Source organism: Aotus nancymaae, unplaced genomic scaffold (assembly GCF_030222135.1).
Source record: "Aotus nancymaae isolate 86718 unplaced genomic scaffold, 86718_ANA_hifiasm-v0.15.2.pri h1tg000079l, whole genome shotgun sequence".
Lineage (NCBI taxonomy): Eukaryota > Metazoa > Chordata > Mammalia > Primates > Aotidae > Aotus > Aotus nancymaae.
In genome coordinates this window covers 3,598,076-3,625,574 of record NW_026988494.1, presented here as the reverse complement: position 1 = coordinate 3,625,574, position 27,499 = coordinate 3,598,076, and the positions used below count along the sequence as shown (strand labels likewise).

The 27,499-nt window shown below is 38.4% G+C and overlaps 1 protein-coding gene across 5 annotated transcripts in view; it reads left to right on the top strand.

The window, feature by feature from the left end:
- Window positions 1-27,499, top strand: part of UNC5D (unc-5 netrin receptor D) — a 241,832-nt gene that overhangs the window by 122,226 nt on the left and 92,107 nt on the right. For 3 of the 5 annotated variants that reach the window (XM_064368645.1, XM_021675859.2, XM_064368646.1), the window contains exons 4-6: window positions 7,954-8,134; window positions 8,992-9,159; window positions 10,935-11,099. In XM_064368645.1, the coding sequence (XP_064224715.1) occupies window positions 7,954-8,134; window positions 8,992-9,159; window positions 10,935-11,099 (514 nt within the window). The remainder of the gene's footprint in view (window positions 1-7,953; window positions 8,135-8,991; window positions 9,160-10,934; window positions 11,100-27,499) is intronic. The other 2 variants (XM_064368648.1, XM_064368647.1) reach the window with 1 other exon arrangement.

The following is a 27,499-nucleotide window of genomic DNA, read 5'->3' as shown; positions in this document are numbered from 1 at the left end:
GAAATTGAATCTACCAAATCCCAAGAGATAGGGCTAGGAATGAAGTGTAAGAGCACGTGGTAGATGATATCAGTTAATGGCCCCAATATGCAGTTTCTATGGGATATGAGGGTAGATTTTCAGGTTGGTCCCATCTAGAATTCAAAGGTCAAGGGACTTGGGGTCCTGCATGTTAGCAGAGCTCGATTTTAAAGCAGCTTTCTCATCTTTCTAGACTAGTTTTGGGTTTTTGCTGTTGTGTTGTTTTTCATTTCTAAAGCGTACACCACTCTCCTTCTCATTCTTTTATAGAACATTAAGAACGAGAACAGGAGCATGAAAATTCTCACCTATTGTCTGGTGAAAATAAACATTTAGGTGTAAGGTTTATGTATATACATACTAGATGTCTTTAATGAAAGGTCAGAGTAAGTGATATATTATGACTCATGCAGACTATTCATATGTAAGCCAGGTGTCAGGTAACATAATCTCCCACAATGCATCAATCCATTCCCTTTCCAATGAAGTGTCCCCCTTAATCTGATTATATCATGCTGCCTATTGGTGAGAAAACTAGAAGCTCATCAGTTGCATACCTTCTGTCCCCAGCTAAACAGAATGACTGATCAGGAACCTGCTGTCTGGCATGAAATCTAATTGTCTTTGATGTTCTGCTTTTCCAGATTTGTTTATAAACTGGAAAAAAATCTACAAATTGCAGACCATCTGTATATAACACTATGCTAATGAATGCTGGCGTTCTGCAAATCCATAAGCTCATTACCTCTAAGTAACTAGTTTCTTTGCATGTTCTGAACTGGGATTATCCATCTGAACCAAATAAGTAGAAACCAGATAAAGAATTGTTTGTCCAAGGGGTGAATGCCTTCAACAACCTTCAGGAATGTTAAGCCTCTCTGTCAAAAAGATGACCTCTTAGCAGGAGGTCATGTGGATAAGTGATACAAATGTCTGTTAGCCTCAAGGTGGTCAATTTATTGATCCCATAATGCTAATTTGAAAATCCCTATTGCTTTTGTTACAAGCTTAATTAGGGATTTACAGTGTAGGCAATTTATTATAAAATAAGTTCTGAACTCAGCATACATGCAAACCCTTATCATATCTGTAGAATATTGGATATAGGTTCAAAAGTTATTTGGTTGTCAGTCATTTCCATGAGAAAGCCATGAGAGTGGGCAGTAACGCATATGCACCATAACATTCATGGATGGTTGGGGAAGATGACTTAGTGAAAGGGAATTAAATCCAGTGAAGGGCATTGAGCTCCTCTTTGTGATAACATTCACCAGGGGTCGGAAGCCTGGTTTATTGTGGTTTTTGTGGAGAAGGGGAGTAAATCTACATCTCACTCGTGAATATATTTTGTTTAGTCCTCATAATATATTTTATAATATGTGGGCTCTCGTGTAAGAATAAAAAAAATTACATTGAAATAAACATCTCTGGCTTTCCATGAAAAGTTGTGCACCAAACATGTAATGTTTTCAATTCACGTAATTTTTTTTTATTACATTGAAGTAGAGACCTGGCCACACTGTGCTTGTGTTATCTCATGGTAATGATAGTCTGACCCTAACTAGTGGCTACACGTTTGCACAGGTCTTGTGGTCTACATTTTGCCACAGTCATCACTTTCCTACAATTACTGATGCTAAAACTAAATACTCTATAAATTAAGGACCACTGTGACATATGAAAAGCAAAAGAGATTATTAAGCAAAAATGAGTTCATTGTCATTTTTCACTGCACTATCATTTAAAAAAATACCCATGCCTCTGTCTAAAAAGAAGACAGAAAATGCCACATTTTTTAAGAGAAATGAGTGTGAGCTCATTCCTCTGTGGAAATGAAGAACGGTCCCTTGTCTTTAATATGCAAGCAATGCACATGGAGGTCTCATACCCAGCACCAGTTCACTAATTTATGTTGCCTCCCTGGCCCCCAGGAACAGTTTAGTTTGTAACTGCTGGTGTAAAGAATTTTTTTCCAATTTTATTTATTAAACTGTTCTACATTAGGAGCACTTAGCTCATCAAAAATGTTTTAAAGTTTCTCTAAGTGACAAAAGCATAAATCCAAGTGCAATTTGTCACTTTTATAAGCCCAGAAAATACCAAACTGATTTCCTCATAAAGATCCTGCCATCAGTTAAATGGATAAACTATTAGGTTACGAATAAAAAACAGTTCCACAGTTAAGTGTCTACTACTGTGTTGATTGTTTATAGACATAATTGGATTGATGGACCCCAGTCATAACACCATAAACATCAAGTATACCAGCATATGCATATATCTGATGTGCTGGGATCTGTATACATGTAAAAAGTTTTTTGATGCTTACCTGTCATTTCCATGAGAAAGCCATGAGAGCGGGTTTCCACAGAAGTGTGCGTATATGTGTGTGTGTGTATAAATGTGTGTGTCTGTGTATATATAGTTACACACCTATGAGACCTCATTTATCCTATAATTCTTATTTTTTTTTTTAGATGGAGTCTCGCTCTGTCGCCCAGGCTAGAATGCAGTGACACAATGTCGGTTCACTGCAACTTCCACTTCCGGGTTCAAGCAATTCTCTTCCTCAGCCTCCCTAGTAGCTGGGATTACAGGCTCCTGCCACCATGCCCAGCTCCATTTTTTTTTTTTTTTTTTTTTTTTTTTTTTTAATAGACACAGAGTTTCACCATCTTGGCCAGGCTGGTCTTGAACTAACTCCTGACCTCATGATCCACCCACCTTGGCCTCCCAAAGTGATGGGATTATAGGCATGAGCCACCACGCCCGGCCTATCCTATACATATTCTTCAAATTCTGATTTTGGAAGACCCAGAAGCAGACTATAGTATATGTCCATAGGGCCTGTGAGTGATTAGGGGTAGACCGTAGGCAGGGCCAGCTCATATGACAGTACAGGTTGTGCACCAAACATCTCTAGCAAGCATCCTTTACATAGACAAGGGAGGGTGTGAATCATCTCTTTCAGAGTTGTGCAAACAGTAGACCTGGCGTGACCAAGTTTATGCATCTTAGGATCCCTCATGTCTGCAGCTCAGAAACCTCACTTCTGCATCATTCATAGTATCCTCCTTTTTTTAATCCTCATTTTCATTTTGGATTTCAGATAAGCTTTGAATTGAAAAAAGATTCTGTAGCTAAATATAAATTTGAAAATCACTGTGCTACATGATAAGTAAAAGATTTTTTAAAAGCTAATTTGTTTTTAGATTATGAAAGATTTTACCTTGAATTTGCCATAATTAACTACCAGAAAAAAAAAACTATTACCCCAGTTAAGACTTCTATAAACATTGCATTCTCTTCCAATGTTTACTTTAAGCATATATATGTTTATGATTGTTTTTGTTTTATACATTTATGATAATACACATAATTTTATCTATTGACTCTTTCATGTATTATGAGCACTTTTTTGTGATTTTACTAGTTGAAACCAGAACCTTTAATGTTTACATAATATTAAATTAATTAACAGATGATTTTAGCTCCTCTCCCCCCCAAAAAAGCTTCATTATTTGACATGTACCTACGGCATGCTTTTTCTCTTTCTTCCTTTCATCCTCTTTTTTCCTTTTTTTTCTCTTTATTTCTCTCTTCTATCAAAAATAATTTATTGTTGTTAAATTTTCACCTGCACCCTTAATATTTTCTTTTGGTAAATTCCTAAACCTATAATGATAAGTACAAATGATATATCTATCTTTAAGACTATCAAATGGAACCAAACACTGTGATTCATGCCAGTAATGCCAACACTTTACGAGGCCGAGGTAAATTGCTTGAGCCCAAGAGTTCAAGACCAGCCTGAGCAACATAGTGAAATCCTGTCTCTACAAAAAATAAAAATAAAATTAACCCAGTGTGGTGGTGTGACTATAGTCCCAGCTAGTCAGGAGGCTGAGGTGGGAGGATTGCTTGAGCCTGGGAGGGCAAGACTATAGTGAGCTATGATTGCACTGCTGTGATCCAGCAGTCTCAACAACAACAACAAAAAGACTAACAAATGGAGGTAAGCATTAGGAAAAAAATCAAAGCAGGAAGGGAGGAAGGAGAGTGGCTTACTATTTTTGAAAGGGTTATTAGGTAAGGCCACTGTAAGGAAATAACAGTTGACCTGAGATTTAAATGCAAAATGGGATTAAGCCATGGGACCACCTATGGGAAAGTTCTTCAGGGCAGAGGAATCAGTGGGTATGAAGGCTCTGAGGCTGGAACTTGTTTTCAGCTTTCTATGGCAGCAAGGAGTACAGCAGGGCTAAAGCGGAGTGAGCTTGAGGCTCTGAGGCAGGTAACGGGATGCTAGACCCCATAGAAGGATTTTTTTAGCCTAGGGGTAACAAATCTAAGTAAGATTCAGAGCCATTGAAGGATTTCAAGCTAGAAAGCGGTGTGGTCTTAGCCCTTTGTAGAAAATCAACTGTAGAGGTAAGAGTAGAAGCCACAGACAGACCAGTTTGTTAAGAAACCACTGCAAAGTTCCCACAAAGATCGTGGTAGGACAGTGTCTTAGTTCATTTCTTGTCGCTCATAACAAAATACCTGAAACAGCGTAATTTTTAAGGGAAAGAGATTTCTTATGGTTCTGGAGGCTGAGAAATCCAAGGTGGGGGAGCTGTGTCTGGTGAGAGCCTTCTTGCTGATGGGGACTCTGCAGAGTCCAGAGGCGGCACAAGACATGACATCACGTGGCAATGGGGCTGAACAGTCAAATGTTCCAGGTCAGGTCTCTCATCTTCTTGTGAAACCACCAGTTTCCCTCCCATGATAACCCATTAATTCATTAATCCACTCATTCATTCATGAGGGGAGAGTCCTCATGATCTAATCACCTCTTAAAGGCTCCTTGTAATCTTGCCACACTGGAGGTTAAATTTCACCATGAATTTTGGAGGGGACAAATACTCAATCCATAGCGTGGTATTAAACAGTAGTTGAAATGTTCTCTGGTATGCATTCTCAACAAAAAACAAACAAAATCACTAAAATAAAAACTCCATGTGTGTTTGAGAGAGAGATTTTGATCTTTGCTATTTTGCTAGGAAACATATTGCTCTAGCTTCTAACTTATTAATCATTAGACTTTATAGTTAGTGCTAAAAATATTTATTCAATTGTTTGTCATGTGTTTTGTGGATTATTTTTCATGTACTGTGTGTTCATCTTTATGCCAGATTTATTGGAATGAGTTTTTATTATCAACTTAAAGCTTGAGAATTCATATTATTTTTACTCATACCATCCATATTAACCTTTTGTCTATCAAAATTATGCCAAATATTTTCCTAGTTTATTGGCCTAGTTTTTTCGCGTAAGATTTTATTTTTCTGTAAGTTTTTCAATTTGAGGCCAAGCCTCTTCTTGATAGTTGTACCTTTAATTTTCCTCTGAGCCAAGATTCCTTTAGGACAGCTGTTCTTGATTTCCAAGTGCTAGGGCTCCTTTAGTTTCGATCTTCAGGAGCACGGGCCACAGGGCTCTCTCCGGCTGTCTACTTGCTATGAATAATTTATTTATGGGTCAGTGCTAGACTTTCTCTACTTCCTGGCCAACTGTTGGAGGAGAAGTATGAAAGAAGAGGCCGGCTGAGCTGGAGTCATAGGAGAAGTGCTTGTTAGATGCTACAAATAGCAAGTATACGGAATTGATCAGAAAGCAGGTGGTTTCCCCCTGAATTTCTGACCTAGAAGGTGAGTAGAGGTGGAGCAAAAGTTCCCAGACCTGCTTTAAGCTGACCAATTTCTTCCTTGCAGTGACATAGTAGTGATGATAATTTAAAAGATCTAATTCCATTGACTTTACAGTAAGTGTTACACCCTAAAATCAACTGTTGAGGTAAGAATAGAAGCTGCAGACAGACCAGTTAAGAAGCCACTGTAAAAAAATCCCAGAAAGCAGATCATGGCAGGATGGTGTCTTAGTCCACTTCTTGTTGCCCATAACAAAATACCCAAAACTGGGTAATTTTCAAGGGGAAGTAATTTATTTCTTATAATCATTGTTGTGAGACAATGTGACTCTCAACTATTACAGTTTGGTGAGAATGTGGATATACTTATTTCTATCTTACCAAGAAGAGACCATCTAGGTTTTGTTCACCTAGTTTTACCCAGCTCTTAGTACAATCTTTAACATTCAACAAATGTTTAGATATTTGTCAAATGAACAAATGGATGACTCTGAATTAACAATGGTAGTAGTGAATGGAAGACATTGTATCGCAGGCTGGTAGTCAGATGTGTTATAAAATTGGTTCTATTGCCCTCCTTGGTAAAAGAGAGCAGTGCTTTTTGGCTCTGATCATTGTTAGTACCTACACTTCCAGGTTGGTGCCATCAGGAACCTCAGGATTTGGTAGTAAGATTTGCTTTTTTACTTCATTGTCTGTACCAGTCGGCTCTGGCAGTTTTTCTTTGTTTTACTGTAGTTCTCAGATCTCTTCTTTGTGCTAGTTGGTATCATTTTCCTTCAAATTAACTGCTTCTAAAGTAAGTTTTGGATGGTGATGATTTGGGGTATTTAAGCGCTCATTCACGGGGTAGTACTTGGGGTAAATATGGAAGGATTCTTATATGCTTTTCCCTGGTAAATAAATCCCTTTTTACAAAGACAAACAAATCATTATTAAATCGAATGATTATAGAACAGATGATACTTTTTATTGGTGATAAATTAGAATTCTTTAGACTTAAGAAATCAAATGAGGTATCTTATTCTAAAAGCAGCTTTTGATGAGCATTTCATCAGAGTATGATGAAATACCCCTGATGTGTATGCTTCTGTGTGACTTCTCTTTGATGTCATCATTGACATTGCTTTCTGTGATAAATTTCAGTTTTGATGCGTCAGTTACATTACTGTGTTTTCCCTATGCTGATAACTAGAGCTGAATGCTTGTTGTTAAACAAGAGATATGTCTAGTCCTACCAAGGGGCACTAGAGAGTAGAGAGGTTGCTTAGGTATGGAAGCAGAGAGTGAATAAGGAAATAACACAGTTAGATCAGAGGAAACTGGCATGTGATGAAATAGAGGGGCTTAGGGTGGTATATCTCCACTTGGAGTAAATTGAGGATCCAGGGAGCAGAAGGCATCCATCTGTGTCTTCCTTATGTGTTCAAGGAAAGAGAAGTTTGGACCAAGGATAAGACTAAGATAAAACTGGGAAGAATAAAATAGGTTCTTCAGCATCTAGGAGAAAACACATCAGAAATGGGAATAGCCCGTGCTCAGAGGATGGCGAAGGTGAGCTTCTCCAGAAGAGGGACTGGACAGCTCCCTCACTGTGTCAGTGACATAACCCCAGGCCTAAATGTCTCTGCTCGCTGGAGGAGTAACATAAATGATCACCAAATAGACTTATCTCAAAATCTACAGAGCACTGAGCTTTAAATTTAATTTATCTGCTTATGATTTCTTAAAGCTGTATTACTATAGCCTTGGTACAATCTCCAACCTTTATCAAAACTTGTTTAAATTCAAGCATCTTGACTTAAAACCTTGTCTTATAATGTAATATCCTCTCAACACAAAATATAAGTTCTACATTTATATGTTGATTTTTCTGAGCTCTATTTTGGACCAATTATTGAAATATCATCATCATCTTGAATGTTGTATTGAAATGAAATGGCCTAATTGCAGTCACCTCTTTTCTCTCCTCCACTGCATTTTTAGAAAATGGGTCAAAGTCAATGTAGGGTATTTGTGTTCTTTTCCTGCTTCCAGTTTATTAGTTTGAGTATCCATTTCCTGAATAAAACCAAATTTACTAAATAAAAGGAACAGGCTGTGGAATAAAGAAACCAATCATTGCTCTTGCTCTATATTTTAGATACATCTCTCTCCCACACTCGAATCTGCTCACCTCGCAATTCCAGAAAAGAGTTCTGATTTTTTACTGACTTGTAAACATTCTTTTCTTCCTGTAGGTGGAATGGCTGAAAAATGAGGAGCCCATTGACTCTGAACAAGACGAGAACATTGACACCAGAGCTGACCATAACCTGATCATCAGGCAGGCACGGCTCTCGGACTCAGGAAATTACACCTGCATGGCAGCCAACATCGTGGCTAAGAGGAGAAGCCTGTCTGCCACTGTGGTGGTCTACGGTAAGACCAGCCCAAAGGCCAGGAATGGATAGGGAGGGCAGAAAGCAGAGAGGTAGAGGGACGTGTGTTTTATTAAAACTTTGATTATAGAGAACTGCAAAGACCTTGGGGTTCATTCACTGCAGTGCTCTATCCTGCCTCCCCCATCTGGCAGGTGAAAAAACATCACTATTTCTATTAATGTGTTTGCTGTTCCATCCAATATTGGACTTCAGTGTGACAGTCAATGACATTTCCAATCTCTCTTTTAAAAATAATAAAAAGTTGTTTATTTTCTTCCATTATGTTTATATTTGAAAAGAATTGAGATGGGCAACTTCTGCTTCCCACGCCTCTCAAACCCAACACACACCCCAGTTTTTCCTAGACTTGCTGTCAGGTAGTCTCTCCCCTGGTATGTGAAATCCTCCAAAAACAAACAATACTATTTGCTGAATATCTCAGGTATTGTATAAAAGAAGTTCCCAGCTATTTAAGTAAAGGCATTCCCTTCCACAATAAAAGAGCCCTGGGATTTATTTTTGAAGCACTTAAAGTCATAGATATTCAAATGCTGATATTTTCTTCTTATACTCTGGATATTCAAGTGCTTTAGAGATGTATTGATCAGTTCTTTCTATTTCTTATAATTTCGCTACAAGGCAAATTCTGTGTCCCTCCTATATCAGATGAATAGGCTGAGGACTGGATGAGGTGACCCCACTGTTGTCTCATGATGGAGCAGCCAGTGGGGGCTGCATAGCCTCTTGGTCCCCGGATGCCTGACTCACAGCACCTGGCACAGTGGCTTGCACATAGTAGGCAATCAGTAAAAACCTCTCTCCTTTTTTTCTCCCCTCCCCATTTTTCTCTCTCAGTGAATGGAGGCTGGTCTTCCTGGACAGAGTGGTCAGCCTGCAATGTTCGCTGTGGTAGAGGATGGCAGAAACGTTCCCGGACCTGCACCAACCCAGCTCCTCTCAATGGTGGGGCCTTTTGTGAGGGAATGTCAGTGCAGAAAATAACCTGCACTTCTCTTTGTCCTGGTGAGATATATGCAGATTCCCTTTTCCCTTCTGATCCACCAACACTATTAAGCTGGTGTGAAGCAATCAATGTTACTTTCTTTTCCAAAGTCACCCTCTCCCAAGTTCTTAGAACAGAACCTTTATCCAAGATGCGAATGTAGAGCTTGTTGTCCTGGCAGGAACATGGGTGAAATACCTCTATGCAATGTTTTGGGGCATATTTTTAAATACTCAGATGACACTGAACATTCACCATCAATAAGCCAATGCTATGAAGTCTTGTTATACTGCCAGTGTTTGGTTGGGCTAAGCCATTCCCTTCTCTCCTTGGGTTCTCCCATCTTGTGGCCTGTATTTGTATAATAGTTAGCAGGGATTAGATAAATTGTCTTAAAGCACAAAAGAACGGGTAACAAATGTTTGCCTCTTTATCTTTAGTTAATCATAACACTTTATCAGTTCTAGCTTTGTACTGATTTACAAGACAGTTGGTAGAGACTGCACACCGTCACAGCAGTCTATGTTTTACATTTGGTCTATGCTTACCTTTCTTTCTGTAAAAAGAGATACTTCATTTACCAAGTATGGCTTTTATAAATTCCTTTGTCTCTTACTGGCTGTAACCCAATTTATACAACAAGAAATAGATGAGATGGAAGATGACTTTATGGAACACATATCCTCCCACTGAGAAATAAATTGATCCTGGGTCTCACATGCACTACAGAACATTAACTCCCAGGACACTAGACTAGGGCCTCATGTCTTTGTAATAAAATTGCAAATTTAGTTGCAGTCGAAGTTAAGGTGGGGCTCTTCCCAGCAGCATATTCTTGGAGTTTCATTTTGGACTTATGTTCAATAAGCATTTATTGAGTGCTTACTATGTGCCAGGTACTGTGCAGGATACTTTTACATACATAATGTCTTTTACTCCTGTCTTGTGAGTTTTATTATCCCAAGTTGGCAGACGTGGTAAAGTGAGGCTAAGTAACTCACCCAGGGTTGCCCAGGGCATAAGTTGACAGATCCAAGACAAGGACACAGACATTTTGCTTCAAGTTCAGTATATTTTTTTTTTATATTACCCTATTCTTGACTAATTGCTTTAAATTAAAAAATTGCAGTATCTTAAATAACCCACATAAGCATGGTTGGACTATTCCTAGGAGGTAAAGGGCAATTGCCTCAGACATCTGCCATGATCTCTAGGGTTGCTTTTTAGTGGAACTAAATTCAGTTTGTTCATTTCTATATACAGCAGCAGTCCATGACCCAAGAAATTATATAAGTCCTGGTGTCTTGAGGTTTGACTGACCTGTTTTAGTTTAATACTATCAATATATTTGGGTTTAACTTTGTATTGTTTAGGGGCTGCTAGGGCTTAAAGATAGTTAATTCTACTCTGTTCTAAGTGATCAACCCCTAAGAAAGTAGCCGATTATCAGTGGTTACTGCACACAGTTTATCTGTCCACCTAAGATGTACTTGGGCATGAAAGAATGGGTCATGACAAATTTTTAGCAAACCCAGTGGTGCTGAAAATACGAATGCTTGCCTAAATTTAGTAATTGGTCTTATCCTGAAATAGCAAGAGTATTATACCACTGCTTTTGTAAGCCTGTCTCTTCAGGAAAGAAACCATGGAGAGAAGATAAGTAGATATGTTCTTTGTTTTTGTTTGGTGGTTATTTCCTTAAAATCCAGCTCTAGAACAACAGCAGTCCTGGGGTGAGTCTCCTGACAGCTACTTGATTCATTCTAATGATGGTTTCTTTTGTTTCCCTTTGAAGTGGACGGGAGCTGGGAAGTGTGGAGCGAATGGTCCGTCTGCAGTCCAGAGTGTGAACATTTGCGGATCCGGGAGTGCACAGCACCAGCCCCGAGAAATGGGGGCAAATTCTGTGAAGGTCTAAGCCAGGAATCCGAAAACTGCACAGATGGTCTTTGCATCCTAGGTAACACCTTCGGTTTAGCATCTTCAGTGTTTGTTCATAATATCAGTTATGCATCTCAAGAAAGGAAGCTACAGCCATTAGTGGTTAAATGAGTTAGCAGAAAGCCAAGTTGCTAAGGGCAAAAAGAAATTAGGTAAAAAGTGCAGAAAAGCAGATAAATGCATTTTAATAGAGATAGCATAAATGCATATATTTTTTCACTGTGTATTCTGTAGATATGTATAATTATTAATTTAATTCGATAACATCTTAAGAGAAAATACTTAAGAAAATATTTTAGATTTTTAGAAGCTACCATTTTTAATTTTGGTGAAATTCTGATACTGATCACTCCATGCTTACATTTCCCCCCAAGAATTTTGCAGCACAGTAAAGCATTTAATAAATCTTTACAGACTATGGGTTCTGTGGCAGGGAACATGTGTTATGACTGTTATCTTAAAAATGATGGGGGAGGCTGGGCACAGTGGCTCACGCCTGTAATCTTAGCACTTTGGGAGGCTGAGGCAAGCAGATCACAAGGTCAGGAGTTTGAGACTGGCCTGGCCAATATGGTGAAACCCAGTCTCTACTAAAAATACAAAAAAAAAAAAATTAGCTGGGTGTGGTGGTGCATGTCTATAATCCCAGCTACTCAGGAGGGTGGGGCAGGAGAATTGCTTGAACCTGAGAGGTGGTGGTTGCAGTGAGCTGAGATTGCACCACTGCACTCCAGCCTGGGCAACACAGCAAGACTCCATCTCATATTAAAAAAAAAAAAAAAAAAAGACTGGGGAAAGGAGAGTGATACCTGAGGAAGTGGGTGGCTTTCCATCACATTGATCTGGCAGAGTAACGAGTAGAATGTTTGTTACAAAATTCTCAAGCCTTTGCTTTATTACTGAGATTACATTATTACCATCACCAAGGGACTATCTGTCTGGGTTACAAGACATGGGAGGGTCAAGTAGAGTCAAAGAGAAATAGTTTTAATTTGGTGCTCTTCCTTATTTACTTTGTGATTTTGGGGCAAGTTGCTTAACCTCTTAACTTCTCTGACTATAATTACCAATTATGATACCCACATTTTAATATTATCAAGGCTAAATGATAACATATTTGAATGTTGAATGGCACAGAGTAGGTACACAATTGATATGGATCTCTTCTTCGCTCACCCACTCAGGTGAGCCAAGGTGTATTGATTTTGCTGGGGTCTTTAAAAAAACACAGGACTGAGCATTTATTTCTCTAGAACTGTTTGCCTTCTTGGAAAATTCCTTGGGAAATACCCAGCAAAAAATACCATAGCTTACTAGTTTGTGATCTTAGGGAGATGTGTCACCTTTGCTTTGGGAAGATGTCAGTATGGAGGAAATATCTAAGTTGGTTTTATTTTTCTGCCTCAGTATGACTGAGTACCCTTGAAGGCAGGCATCTGCTACCTGTTGTGTTTTCAAACTAAATCTGTATGGTTAATCATACATTGGTTAAAATGATTAGTACATTGAAATGAGCACTTCCTGATAGCCTACAGTGCCTTTATTTGCTAGTATAAGCACTGATTATCCTGCATGCATCAGATCAAATACAGGAGGTTGTAATGGAAGACCACCTACCCACCAGTTATACTTTGGGTATGCTCTCCAATAAATGCATACTAACCGTTTGCCACCTTCAAAAAGCCTTCCCCCTTCCTAAATGTAAGGACATTGAACACAAGCTCAATAGAAGAATGTTTAAAGAAATGTGCTCCTCACCTCTCTTGAATACCACCAGATTTTTCTAAAACATACACTTGAGATGTGACTGTTTTTATTTCGATTACAGGAAAATACAAACAGAACACTTAGAAAACCACTCATGTGTCACTAAAACTACACATGGCCAATGTCCATAGGAAGAGTTCATTTAGTAAGCCAATGAACTGCCTAAAGCAACTGTATGTGCCTGAACTATGACCATGAGTGGCTTTAAGGAAAGAACTAAGCTTTTTGAATTTTACAAGTACATATACATCTGGTTAATTTTATACGTCAACCTGACTAAGCCATGGATGCCCATGTTTTTAAGTTAGTAGACTTGGGCTGTGAATTTCATGTCTTCTAAAGAGCCATGAAGATATAACTATTTGGCTACTGGTTGTGTTTTTTATAGTCATAGTAATAACCTTCACTATCAACCACAGATTGAACTTGCACTTGGGGAAAATCTATGGATATCAGGCTTCAATCTTAATTGACTAAGACTTAATCTTACAATTACTGATTGGAAACAGATAATAGTTAGCTCTTAATATAACAAAGAATTGTTATCCAACACACAAATATATATTTTTTTGCATTTGCATTGTAATAGCTTGTCATTTATCAGTTGAATTAAGAGTTCTGTTTAGGGCTGAAAGGACTTATCAGCACTGAAAATGTACTGGCAAGACTCAATCCTAACTCTGACATCTATTTGAGATGCTATATTAGTCAGGGTTCTCCAGAGAAACAGAACTAATAGGATATGCACACACACAGAGAAAGAGTGCAATGGAGAGATATTTAAAGATTTTTATTATGAAAATTGGCTTATGTGACTCTGAAGCCCGGCAGGTTCAAAATCTGCAAAGCCAGTGTCCCGGTTCAGGTCTAAAGGTTGGTAGGCTGCTGTGGAACCAGGAACACCTGTCAAGGAGCATTCTCTCATACTCAGGGGAGGGTTGGTCTTTTGTTCTGTTTAGGTCTTCAACTAATTGAATGAAGCCCATCCACATTATGGAGGGGCAACTGCTTTATTGAGTCTATGAATTTAAACATTAATCCCATCTAAAAACACTCTCGCATAACCATCTAGAATAATATATGACTAGATATCTGGGCACCCCAAGGCCTAGTCAAGTCAACACAAAATTAACCATCACAGATGCATATGTACTTTTGTGAAATTAAAACAGCTTAATCCTTTCCTATAGTGGAAATAAAACAGCTAGGAAGATAGGCTTGGAATATGTAAAAAGATCTCTTTTAAATCCCCCCATGAGTTGAAAATGCTACATAAGCCTTTTCCTTCTATTCAGTCTATTAATTTCTTCCATTTCCTTTTTCACTTCAGCATGTTTTTTCTAGCCTTCATTGTATGCATATTAGTATATTTGTCAAATGATAAGAGACTTTTGATGGCTATAGTGACTAAGATTTTTGAAGGAAAAAGGGTGAAGTCTGTGAGATTATTGATATAATCGAGATATATTTGTGTATCAGTAGGAAAGGGATGTGTTCATAAGAGCTCAACACCAGGATGTAGTCTGTCTTTTTAGATAGAAAGTGGCTACTGGTATAAGTAAAAATGAATAATATCAGGCATAGTGGCTCACACCTATAATCCCAACACTTTGGAAGGCCAGGGCAGGAGGATCACTTGAGACCAAAAGTTCAAGACCAACCTGGGCAACATAGCCAGACCCTGTCTCTACAAAAAATAAAAATTAAAAAAATATAAGTCAGCCAGGCACAGTGGCTTACGCCTGTAATCCCAGCACTTTGGGAAGCAGAGGTGGGGAGATCACCTGAGGTTGGGAGTTTGAGACCAGCCTGACCAACACAGAGAAACCCTGTTTCTACTAAAAATACAAAATTAGCCGGGCATGGTGGTGCATGCCTATAATCCTAGCTACTAGGGAGGCTGAGGCAGGAGAATCGCTTAAACCAGGGAGACGCAGGTTGCATTGAGCTGAGATCACACCATTGTATTCCAGCCTTGGCAACAAGAGTGAAAATCCGTCACAAACAAACAAATAAATAAATAAACAAACATCAGCCAGACATGGTGGCTTATGCCTGTAGTCCCAGCTGTTCTGGAAGCTGAGGTGTGAGGATTGCCTAAGCCCAGGAGACTGAAGCTGCAATGAGCCATGATCATGCTATTGCAGCCTAGTCGAGGCAACAGAGTGAGATCCTGTCTCAAAAAAATAATAAAATAAAAATAACACTTCACTATCTCTTCAGGAAGCGATGAACGGCAATCCAGTTAAATGATGCCAACATCACTCTGAGCTTCTCACTGGTACTCTGTCGGAGTTCTCTTGGTGAAAATAGCTGTGCTCTGAGGATTGAGCTCCAGTGAATGCTGGCTTTGATTAAAATAGCATTTGGCAACAGCTTTATGGAGCAGTAACTTTGTTGAAGGATCTAAGTCATATTACAATTTGGGAATTTTCTTCATCCTGATTGTCTTTCTTGACATTCAACATGATCTTAAAGCAATTCCTCAATTTCCACCTTCTCTTGGAGTTTTCGCAATGGCATTTCTTGGCTGTCAAATGACCTACAAGTCTTTGATTTTACTTAGCCTTCAACACAATATCTGGTTTTTCTTTGTTGTCTCTGAGGGCTACATTTCTCTTAAAGATGAAGCCGCCAGCTCTGAATGATCACTTTAATATCTGAGTATTATTGTTGCTTGTTTAGTTGTGACTGGAACAGAGAACCTTTAATGCTACACTGTCAAAGATGGCCACACCTAGCTGCTTTCAACAAGAAAATAAATGCTGCTGGCACATAGTGGCTCATGCCTGTTATCCTAGCATTTGGGAGGCCCAGGACAGAGGATCGCTTGAGGCTAGGAGTTCAAGACTAGCCTGGGTAACATAGCAAGACCCTGGTCTCTACTAAGGAAAAATGGAAAAGTAGCCAAGTGTGGTGGTACATGCCTGTAGTCCCAGCTGTTCGGGAGGCTGAGGCAGGAGGATCACTTGAGCCCAGGAGATCGAGGCTGCAGTGAGCTATGATTTCACCATTGCACTCCAACCTGGGTGACACAGGGAGACTCTGTCACTTAAAAATTAAAAATTAAGTAAAGGTCCCAAGACTGGTAAGAAGCAGATTAGGAACTTTTTGTCAATAACAGTGACTCCACAAATCTAAATTGCAAGCATAAACATGCAGCCTTTATACTAGAGTACTGCTTTTCCAGAGGAAAAAGGTAATTATGTGGTATGACTGTCAAGAAACAAGGTCTTGTAGAACCATATTTTCTGTGCTTGAACACCAGCATCAGGTGGTTACCTGACCATTGGTCCTTCTTGCTGAACAGAGCTGCCTCTATGCTCACAGACCACAGCCAGAGGGAAATAACCTGTGTATGCCTCATTGACAGGAAGAGAATGGTGAAGATGGCGGGGTGTTTAGTTTGATCTTGAGGAATAAAAGAAGGCAGCTCCCTCTCTCTTCACTCCAGCAGATATAAAACTAAGGGCATTGGCTTGAGAAGATTAAACGGGTATGCTTCAAAAGGGATTAGCACCTAGATGTGTAGTGAGACTAAAGCGAGAGAAATGCCACAGGGGCCTGTAAGACAGAAGAGGTCTTCAAGGCTTAACTTACCTGATAGCTAATCCGTTCCTCTTGTCAAGGTATAACATAGGTCAGTTCAACATTGACAGTTCAAAAACTGAAATATCACTAAAAAACGGTGGTTTGTTTTCACTTCTGATGGCTACAGTGATAAGGAAAGTTTGAGTTGATGGTTAGGAAACTCCATCAAGGATAAAGACATCTACAGAATAGCAGGTTCAAATAAACATCCCTGAGCTACATCTAGTAATGTAACCACATTGTCTATTGAATGATCTACTTAAATAACCTAGAGGAAGCACTTGAAAAGGTGAAACTCTAATCACAGGAAAGCCATGTTTTCTTTGTTAAGCATTTTCTCTTGAACCATTCTAAACCTCATTGTTATCCATTACAGTAATTACCTAAGTTTCTTCCCTGTGTTTCCTAGGGCACTGAATCAGATAAATTTCATCCTGGAGATAGCTCTATGCATCTAAAACAACTTACTTCTGTGCTAGTGGTTTCATGAAATACCTCTCTTCTATATAGGATTTTAACAGATGAGTGTCCCTTTACCAAAACAAAACCTATTGATTCCTTTCTTTAGTCGGAGTCAGAAATCATACTTGACTCAATCTTAAACTTCTTGTTGGACAAGTTCACATTTCAGAACCAGCTGAACCAGCTGCACTGCACAAGTGCTTAATTATAGCATAGTTCAACTCTCTAAAGCCAAGAAGTGAAAATGGCATTAGCGAGATAACACACCAACACAGTACATTTTTATGTGGCCATGAAGCATCCTACTGCTTGCTAATTCTCCCAAGTGCTTTTAATTTATATGACATAGTAGGTGCTCCATTTTACATAAAGACTTTTTCCTAGAAATACTCAATAGTTTGCCTTTCTGCATAATAATTGATTAATTCAGAATTTGCTTTCATGTATACTGCATAGCAAATGTGGATATAATATCGCAGACCCACAGGAGTCGTAAGAATGTAGATTTGGGCACAAATGGTGTCATTAGCAGCTTAGCAACAATCCCTTCCCCATGCCCCAATAAACACTTTCCCATTATGGGACCCAATATGAAGACCAGTGAGGAACAAGTTTTAACGAGACAGAGTGGAGTGGCTCAGGACTGAAGTTTCCATTATGCTTAATTAAAAAGAAAATAAAGCAGAGATGGTGCAATATTCATGTGTCTTAGTGAAGGCTTTAAAAACAATTTTTTTACAAAGCTAGAACTGTCATTATTGTGCCTCTTGATGGGCATTTGCACTCAAGTGCCATATCCTGAGTGGATTGGACATAAACAAGATCAAGAATAAAATACATGCAACAAATTACCATAATGCTTCTCCCTTTGTTACCCACCCACTATTGACTTTTCTATTTTTATGCCTCCTTAATGAAAAGAAAAAGACATACGATTGTTGTTTTGAACGTGATCTCCCTTTTCAATGAAGACTGGCCTTCATCCGTTGGTTTATGATTGATGTGTATTTCACAAGCTATTAAAAATCTGTGGCCTTTCCTACCAACCAGGTCTGAAACACTTAAGATGCCTTTTGTCATCCAGGAAACTTTTTCTGTTGTCACCGTTTTCTCTTTATTTTGTCATGGATCTATGCTACAGGTACATAGCCAGGACTGAGGAGCCTAGGTAAAAAATGCTTTCTCGACTAATATAAATGAAGGCAGTTATTCTGCTTGTCTGTTTCTTTCTCTCCTTCTACCCACTTTTTCCCATTGCTACCCACTCCCCCTCCCCAGCCCACAGCACATTTCAATGTGTACTTTCCCACTATACTTGCATTCTTTTGGTGAAATTAGGTAAGAAGTGCTACGTGGCACTTCAGAAATACAGTCCCTGGAAGGTTGTTTCTCTCAAACACATCTTGCTAACTTTGTTCATTTTATGAAAGACATCGAAATAAAACACCTCCACTGTAAGTAAGGGCTCTAAAACTGAATTTGGGCAGCCGGAGAGCAGGATGTATGAACCTCCAGATCATATTACTTAGAGAGCGATGAAAAAGACTAAAGCAAAACAAAGTAAAACAAACACAAACCCAAGAAAACTAAACAAGCAGATAAGAATAAGTCCCTGTGATGCTGTAAACTGGAGACAAAACCATCAGGAAGCTTAAAAATAGTTCTTAAATTATAATCTTAGAACCAGATTGTCGGTGAGAGTGCAAATCCATAACAAAGAAGACTTTATAGATGACATCCCCGAGAAACACTGAACTGGGAACTGTTGGAAGGTACAGAGGTTGGGCTTCAGGGAGGCTGGCCCAGGTTGGGCCTGCATTGATCTGGCATTGAGAACACAGGCTAAATCGCCTTCAGAGCTCCTCTGTGACCGAGTTGAAACCAGCTATTCTCTTTTTGAGGTACTCAAAATGGACAGGAACCTAGAATTGGAAGAAATGAATGAATTGAGCCTGTTGGATGTGAATATTCACCCCTTAGGTGAAGGATAGGTTGAACTCTCAGGGCTCTGCAGTGAGATTGTTTGAGTTTGAATTCTGATGGCAATGCTTTGAACAGGAGCACCTTGAAAAACTGTCTTAATTTCTCTAAGCTTAAATTTGCTCATCTATAAAATAAAAATTATGACAATGTCTATTACAAAGGGTTCTTTGTGAGAAGATAAACTAATCTGAGTAAAGCATTTTCGCTCCATAGTAAGCACCCCATTATACAAAATAGTAATAACTATGGGGTGTGTGTGTGTGTGTGTGTGTGTGTGTGTGTGTGTGTGTATGGGGGGAGGTATTTTGTTTTGTTTGAGACAGAGTCTCATTTTATTACCCAAGCTGGAGTTCAATGGCACAATCATAGCTTACTGTAGCCTCAAATTCCTGAGTTCAAGTGATCCTCCCACCTCAGGCTCCCAAAGTGCTAGGATTACAGGTATGAACCAGTGTGCCCAGCACATGTGTGTGTGTTCTAATAAAAGAATTCTTGGGGCAGAAAAAATTATGTTTTCCATGTTCTTCAACAGTATCAACAGTGTGAGACTTTCTATTTCATTAAAACTTTCCCTAATACATCTGGTTAAGATAGTGTCTAATGAAATAAAATGTATTTGTCATTAAAATCTATAGAAGACATTCTTTATACATTCATTACATTCTTTATACAAACCATTCTTGAGCAGTAATTTGAGAAATACTGTCAGTTGTCAAAGAAAGACTTTAGGAGAACTCTAACAGTTCACAGGGACTCTTAAACTTTCTGTCAAACAAAAGTATCAATATCCTTTCCTAGAACTTCTCATAAGTAGCTGAATGAACTACTCTCCATTGGCTATTCTTCCTCTGCTCAGCTGGTAGGATTTGGTCCTGAGAAGGTGACAGACCAGGGGAGCTATAAGGTCTCAACAATTTATAAAATTGTATGATTCTAACCAACAGTTAAAATCAGCTCAAAGTCAAACACTGTTGTGCACACCTATGTAGTCCCAGCTATTCTGGAGGCTGAGGCCGAGGATCACTTGAGGCCTATAATTCAAGGCCTATAGGTTCAAAGCTATAGAGTACCATGATTGTGCCTGTAAATAGCCTACTGCACTTCAACCTGGGCAACACAGCAATACTCTTTCTCTTAAAAGTAAAATTTTAAAAACCCTCAAGAGAAACTCAGCAAGGGGAAGGATGAACATCTGAACCACAGGTGAGAAAATCAGTTCTCACCATACTGAGAGTAGAAAATACAAGCTTCTCTCCTCACCATGTTGAGAGTAGGAGATATATAAGCTTCTGTCACTCATAAGAAATACATTTATTCTGACAGCCTGGGCAGAAAATACTTTTTATATTTTTCCTTCCTTCCTTATTTATTTATTTAGTTATTTGAGACAGAGTCTTGCTCTATCATCCAGGCTGGAGTGCAGTGGCACAATCTCAGCTCACTGCAACCTCTGCCTCCTGGATTCAAGCAACTTTTCCTTCTCAGTCTGCTGAGTAGCTGGGATTATAGCCGCCTGCCACCATGCCTAGCTAATGTTTATATTTTTAATAGAGATGGGGTTTTGCCATGTTGGCCAAGCTGGTCTCGAACTTCTGACCTCAGGCGATCTGCCCACCTTGGCCTCCTAAAGTGCTGAGATTACAGGTGGCAGAAAATATTTTTTATAAAGCAAAGCCTAATTTGTCAACCCAAATTCAAAAAAAATTTTTTAATGGAGTCCGGAGAAACAAAACCCAACAACATATACACTACTAGAGTGTATTGCGATCTACAGATTCCACTATTGCCATTCTGTTACGAACCAGTTCTAGAACAATGATTTGTTACGTGCCTGGTACTCTCTTATTCCACATTCCCAGATTCCAAAACTAGCAATCTTGCCATATTTATTTTCAATATTTAATTTTTTTTTTTTTGCGGTTAGTAATGACTGATATCCAAGGTCCCTTTTAGGCAGGATGTTTCCAGAATTTTGGCTTTCTGTCATATAAAGCAAACTCTCCTCATTTCATTAGTTTTGTAAATTATAAATTTCACATTTGCAGTGTAATTAATCAGGATTCAACAGCACAAAACCCTGGGCAAGAAATATTAGTCTGGACTAGAGAAAGATTTAATGTCTGAGATCATAGAGTGGTTTGGCTATAAAAGAAGTGGCAAGAACCCAATCAGGGCAGTGATTTAAAACTGAGTAATCTACTGTTGTAAAAAACCCAGTGGCCTCTGGGGTGTGCTGAACAAAGCAAATGAATAGAGATAAAGGAAACCTCTTTGTTTTGATTCAACCGTTTCTCTTTAAATTACAAACTAAATACATGACTCTTCAAGATCATTATGAAAGGTGATAAATAGCATAAAGATAATGATAATGTCTATTGATGATGTTAGTATCAACTCCATCAACCCTGCCCTTTCCCTTTCTCCAGAGCTTCAGTGCTGTGAATAAGAAAAGACCTGGCCCTGCTTACATATGTTTAGCACAGGACAATGTTAGTGTTCAGCGGAATGGAAAATTGCCATGATCATTTAGAAAGTTATGACAAGGTACTAAAAAGAGCTCTAAACAAGGAGTCAGGAGTCCTAGTTCCCAGTTCAGATCTTTTGTTAACTAGTGCGTTACCTTGGGCAAATCTCATAATCTTGCATCTTGTGTCTGTAACTGTAAAATGAGGAAATTTGGCAAGAAGATCACTAAGTTTTATTTTAGCTTAAAAACTTGAGATAGATACACACATCTCTCTGTCTCTCTATCTATATATACATATACACACACACTACATAAGCACATTAAAATAGATATACATGTAAAACATGAACATAATACATTGCAGCTATATATTTACCAGATTCCAGATATATATGCACACACACATATATTTTATATACATATATACACATTATATAATATGAAAGTAATACCACTGACATTTCAGTGACTTCAGATTATGTGTTTTTTAATGAGTTTTGAGAAGTTTATTCTAATTCATTTGCACCTAAAATCAGCCATCTGAGTCATTATTACATGAAGTGAGTTGGATAACTTTTAGATATGAAACAAATTGTCCTACCCCAACAAAACAAGTTGCTGGCCTCAGCTAGGGACTGACGTATCAAATCCAACCTCTTTAGCATTGTACTCTAAACTCCTCATCAAGAAGCCACAATGTCCTATGAATTCATGTAGGACATAGGAAATTGATGAATCTTGACTTTGTAATATTTGTGATTGAAATTATATACACTGTATAAGGCTTAACAGTTCTGATTCATCTGACAGTATTTATTGAGTACCTACTATATTCTATTTATTGTCCTAGGTACTGGAAATAGGTAAACAAGACAGATGTAGACCCTATGTACAGTTAGTTTGGTCTGTAATGTTAGATAAATGTTTGCGCTAGTGTGAGGACTAATGAAGCTGAAAAACAATTTGGAAGTCAAGGGTCCTCAATTTATAATTTCCCTTTAAGCATTTTTTAACGAGTCAGGACTGATAGCCTCATATCAGTTAAGTATTTTCTTAGCCATCATAACAAACCCTCCCAAATCTCAACCCCCACCATCTTCCCTCTCCAAACTTCCCTACTTCCCTCCCGAGCAATTTAAGGAACAACTCTTGACACAGCAGGAAGCCACTGTGACCCTCTGGGCAAGGCTGGCACTTACAAATAGGATTCCTTTTTTATAACTGTATTGAGTTATAGTTGACAGCTAAAAATTGTATACATTTAATTTGCACAGCTTGATGATCTGATCTGTGCGCTTGTACAATAGTTGCCACATCAAGCTAATTAGCATATCTGTTACCTCACATAGCTCCTTTTTTTTTTTTTTTTTTTTTTTTTAACTGCATGTGTGGTGAGAACATTTAAGTCTTGCCCTCTTAGCAGATTTCAAGTACACAGTACAATATTGTTAACAGTAGTCACATGGTTTCACATTAGATTTCTAGGACTTCTTTATCTTACCTAATTAAACTTTATACCCCTTGACCACGTCCTCCATCCCAGCCTCAGCCCTTGGCAACCACCATGCTACTCTCTGTTTCTATGAGTTTGGTATTTTTAGATTCCTCATATTAGTGAGATCATACACTATCTATCTTTCTGCATCTGGCTTGTTTTACTTAGTATATTCTCCAGGTTAATCTGTGTTGTTGAAAGTGGCAGGATGGCCTTCTCTTTTAAGGTGAATTATATTTCATTGTGTGTATATACTACATTTTCTGTATCCATTTATTTATCAACAGGCATTTAGGTTGTTTCCATAGCTTTGCTATTGTAAATCACATGGCAGTAAACATGGGAATGTGGATAGCTCTTCAATATATTAATTTCATTTTGATATTTTTAAATGATTTTAACTATTTGAATATTACTCTTACCTCAGCAATTATCATGACATTAACCAATACTTGATTCTCTTAAGCTTAAATTATAGAATCTGGACATTTTTGTTCTGTTTTGAATATGTACATATATATTTCTATTAAATGGAAGGTAGGGAATTAAAGCAAAAGAATTCATAGGCTAGAAAAAGGACTTTATTATGCATCTTCCCTTGGAGCAGAAGCAGAGTTGGAAGCATTACATTTTATCACTTTGAGGCTAATTATTGATAAGAATGTCTTATAGATATGGGCTTAAAAGTGTTTGCAGTGGTCCAAGAGATATTTTTCTCTGCATATTCATCACAAAAACAAACTAACACACATGGAATCAGTAGGAATGGATAGAAATCCACAATGAAGTTGGTATCAATCTAGAAGTTTCAATGATTGAGCTCAAAAGTAAAATATGCAGATTCATTAAGGACACTAATTTGTCCAGGGCCCCCCAGTTTGAAAGAAAAAGGGGAAGACTACATCTCCTAAATGCACATTAATTATATGCTTTGACTAAGGGCAGTTCTGGAAGGTCATTGTCATCAGAAGTGACAGCCATGAGCCATCTGTTTTGGTACCCTCCTGACTTCCTCCAATTAACATGATGGGATCTTGAACAATGAATAGGTAGAAGATGTCAATAAAACAGTTTTTCATTTACTAATGTGCATCTCAACTCATAGGACTTGTTATTTAAGTGGGTGTTTTTGCCATTCAGCCCTGGAATCCCACTAATTACTCAGATTTCTCTGGGGAAACCAGTGATTTCTCTAACAGACATCACCAATTGGAAAACTCCAGGAGGAATCTCTAAGAAGTTAATATTCTCTGTGCTTGTCCTCCATGAGTATGCTCAGATTGCATTTTAAAAGGGGTAATAGATCTTGTGATGTCTATACAGGCTGGGAAGCTATAGGGAGTGGGGTTGGAGTGAGAAAGCAAGAACTGAACTAACCGAGTAATAAGTGGAATAAATATGGCCTCTGAAGAGTCATTGCTGAGCAAGATCTTTAAAAATGAACTGAAAATAAAAGTGCAATAAGGTAACTAAAAAGTGTCAAATCTAGAGATGTTTATATTTTATGCTCTTCTGATATTTCTGCGTTTTTAATTACTGAAATAGTTTTAGGATGTATACAAGAGCTGGAGGTTGTTTTCCTTCATGTTCTACTACCTAAATGAACTTTGAACACTCAGAGAACAGAATCCCCACTTGTTATTGTCTCCCTGACATATTCCAGTGTAATGCTGTTGCCAATGCAAAGCAGGTCTCATGTTTGTCTAATTATCTTTCACTGCTAACACAAGGCCTATCTGCCAGGCCTTGGGATTTCCTGCAGCCTTGGATAGCATTCAGAGGGCATAGCACCAGCTCTTAATTATTTCTAGTTACGAAAGGAGAGGAAAAGCATGAATACATGAAATGCACTGATAATCAATAACCTCAATCTCTTTTCTACCAGTCAGCAAATAATCAGGCAAATAGCTCTTAATTTCATTCCCCCTTCTCTTTTTCTAGCTGTGACTCTGTGGTCGCAGTGTCACACAAATAAGTATTTAAATATGATTTACATGTTAGAGACCCATAACTGACAATGATTTTTAAAGTATAAAATATATCAAATGAACATTTGTGATATTAATTTTTGGAAAAAAACACATCATGTTTTAGTGACTATAAGACAAACTGTCAAGAGAGGGACGCAATGCCTGAAAATGGAGTAATCTCCAGAGATTTCAGGAAATAACCAAATTGATCTTTGCCATGGAGTGAGGAAACATTTCTGGAAGGGCTCCCCAAGGTGAGGCAACAGCCTGGATAAAAGCTTTGAGTTGACCCTGGAGAGAGTCAATAGATTTATCAGACTAGTGCATAGATTTGTACTGAGGTGCTCCAGAAATTAAGTCATTTCTGGCACGATGGGACCAGTAATGCAAGATCATAAAGGTAGGCAGAGCAGTTGGCGATGACTCAGAGGCAATGTGGAGTGATGGTAGATTTTTACGCACTAACACTAGAGAATTATTGCAACACATAAGGAAATAAGCCAGAGAATAGATAGAAAAGGCAGACTATTCCACAGACTTCAGAATCAACTCCTAAATCATTTAGGAGTACAAAGTATGTGGAGGGTAAATTAAAATACAAAACAGTTAGCAAATATGTTTTTGGGGGTGGCAAAGGTTTCAAAGTATATGATTTATGAAAAACAAAAAAAGTGGTCTTTGGAAGTAAAACTATGGGATATGACTAGTCTAGCGAAATAAAAGAAAGGTAAACATTGACTGTAATGATGTATTTGAATTGCTACTGGGAAAACAGTTGCTGTCCCACTGGGTATTTAGTCTACCTTTAAGCAACCCTACTAACTGAATCTTAAAAATGACATAGACCCAGGTATCAGGCCTATCTGTGCAGTATTCAAAACCAATGAGAGCAGATTTCAAGTAATCACCAGCTACAGATTTTGAGGAGCAGCCCTCTGTCTGCAGCCCTCACTCTATGGTTGGAGATGAATCCATCTGTCCACAAGTGCCATCTCCCCCCAGGCCTGCTCTCTGCAGTCCCAGGGATGTGGGCTGCATGCAGCTGACCACATTTGTTCTCTAGTAGTGGCTGAATGTGGGTGGATGGGTAGGGATGAGGATATAAATAGCTCCTAAGAACAATGGATACCATGGAAATGCTTCAGGAGCATGGAATATAAAAAAGGAAGCAAGAAATTAAAGGTGAAAAAGAAATGAATCATCACCAAAAATAAAAAGTAGATTGTCCTCTCTCTCCATCATATAGATATATACCTCCCTCTCTCATATACACACAGGCAGACACAAAGCAATATCTGCCTTACAGTACTAAGTAACAAAAGCAGATTACAGAATATGTAAAAGATAATTCCATGTTTTTGTAGGTAAAAATGACAAATCACTGGAAATTTTATGTAGTCTCATATCTATAAAATCATAGGGGATAAAGACCTAGGCTTGTATATATAAATTAACCTTAACAGTGGTTATCCCTTGGTGCTGGGATTATTCTTTTTTTCCCTTTGTGATTATCTATATATGTATTTTTTATTTTGGATGCAGCAACTGCCTAGTAACTGTGTAAGTATAAAAATGAAATAAAATGAAAAAGGTAAAATGTGACCATTTAAAACACTTAAAAATGTTTGCATTTTAACTTGTAAATACACAAAAAGATGGTGAGACTGAGTTATAATTTATCATCAATTTCCATTTACTCAGAAGGTTCCAATCAGTATATGTTAGACCCTGGGAAAACTGCTATGATTTTTTTCCCAAACTATAGCTCAGCTTCCACTGACTCAAAATTGCAACATCTCTCACCTGCAAGATATAGGAGAGACCCTTCTGAGACCATTTGTATACCATAGCTAGCTACCTCAAGGCCTCTTAGGGAGACAGAGACTAAAACTGACCACACAGATCCCAGATGTGTTGCCTGGAAGTGATCGTAATCACAAAAACTCAAACCTCAAATAATCAAGATCTCTTGGAGCAGGGCCCAGGTATGAGTATTTGTTTAAAAATCTCCCCAGGTGATTCTAATATGCAGCCAACATTAAGAACCATGACCCTAATGGATTAATTTACTAAGGGTCATTTGAACTTGTCCTTTGGAGAGAGGTAAAATTAAAGCAGTCTCTCACCCTGAGCCTTGTGAGAAACTGATTATGCAAACAGAATAAAAGATCATAGAGCACAGAGTGGGTACTTCTTGCAAAGTTATTGAAGTCAGGGGGTAGGCCTCTCTTGTGCTCACTGTAGAACAATCTCGATCAGATATTTCTTGGGAAAATGCTCTATGTTAGCAGATTCCTGTCAACGTACCGTTGTTTCACAAAACACAGCAGAATTAAATTTTGATGCTAATGCCAGAGAACTAAAGCTCTCTTGAGCAGCAGAGATTTCCAGCCATTTCCATGGGAGGATACACATTGATACAAGACATGCTGGACCCTAGCATAACAAGTCCCACTGTAGAGCAGTGGCCATTTGAATAATTTTTACTCTGCTTTACGACATCATTGTGAATGGATTCTTGTAGAATGTGAAGGCAAGGGAGCCCGCATTCTGGCCCCTGCCCTACTTTTTAACATATCAGGAAACTGAACTTTTGCTTTGTGTTGGTCTCATAATAGCAGAGGCCGGGACTAGATCCAAGTTTTAATGTGCATTCAAGAATCCCCCAAATTCATTAGACGTTC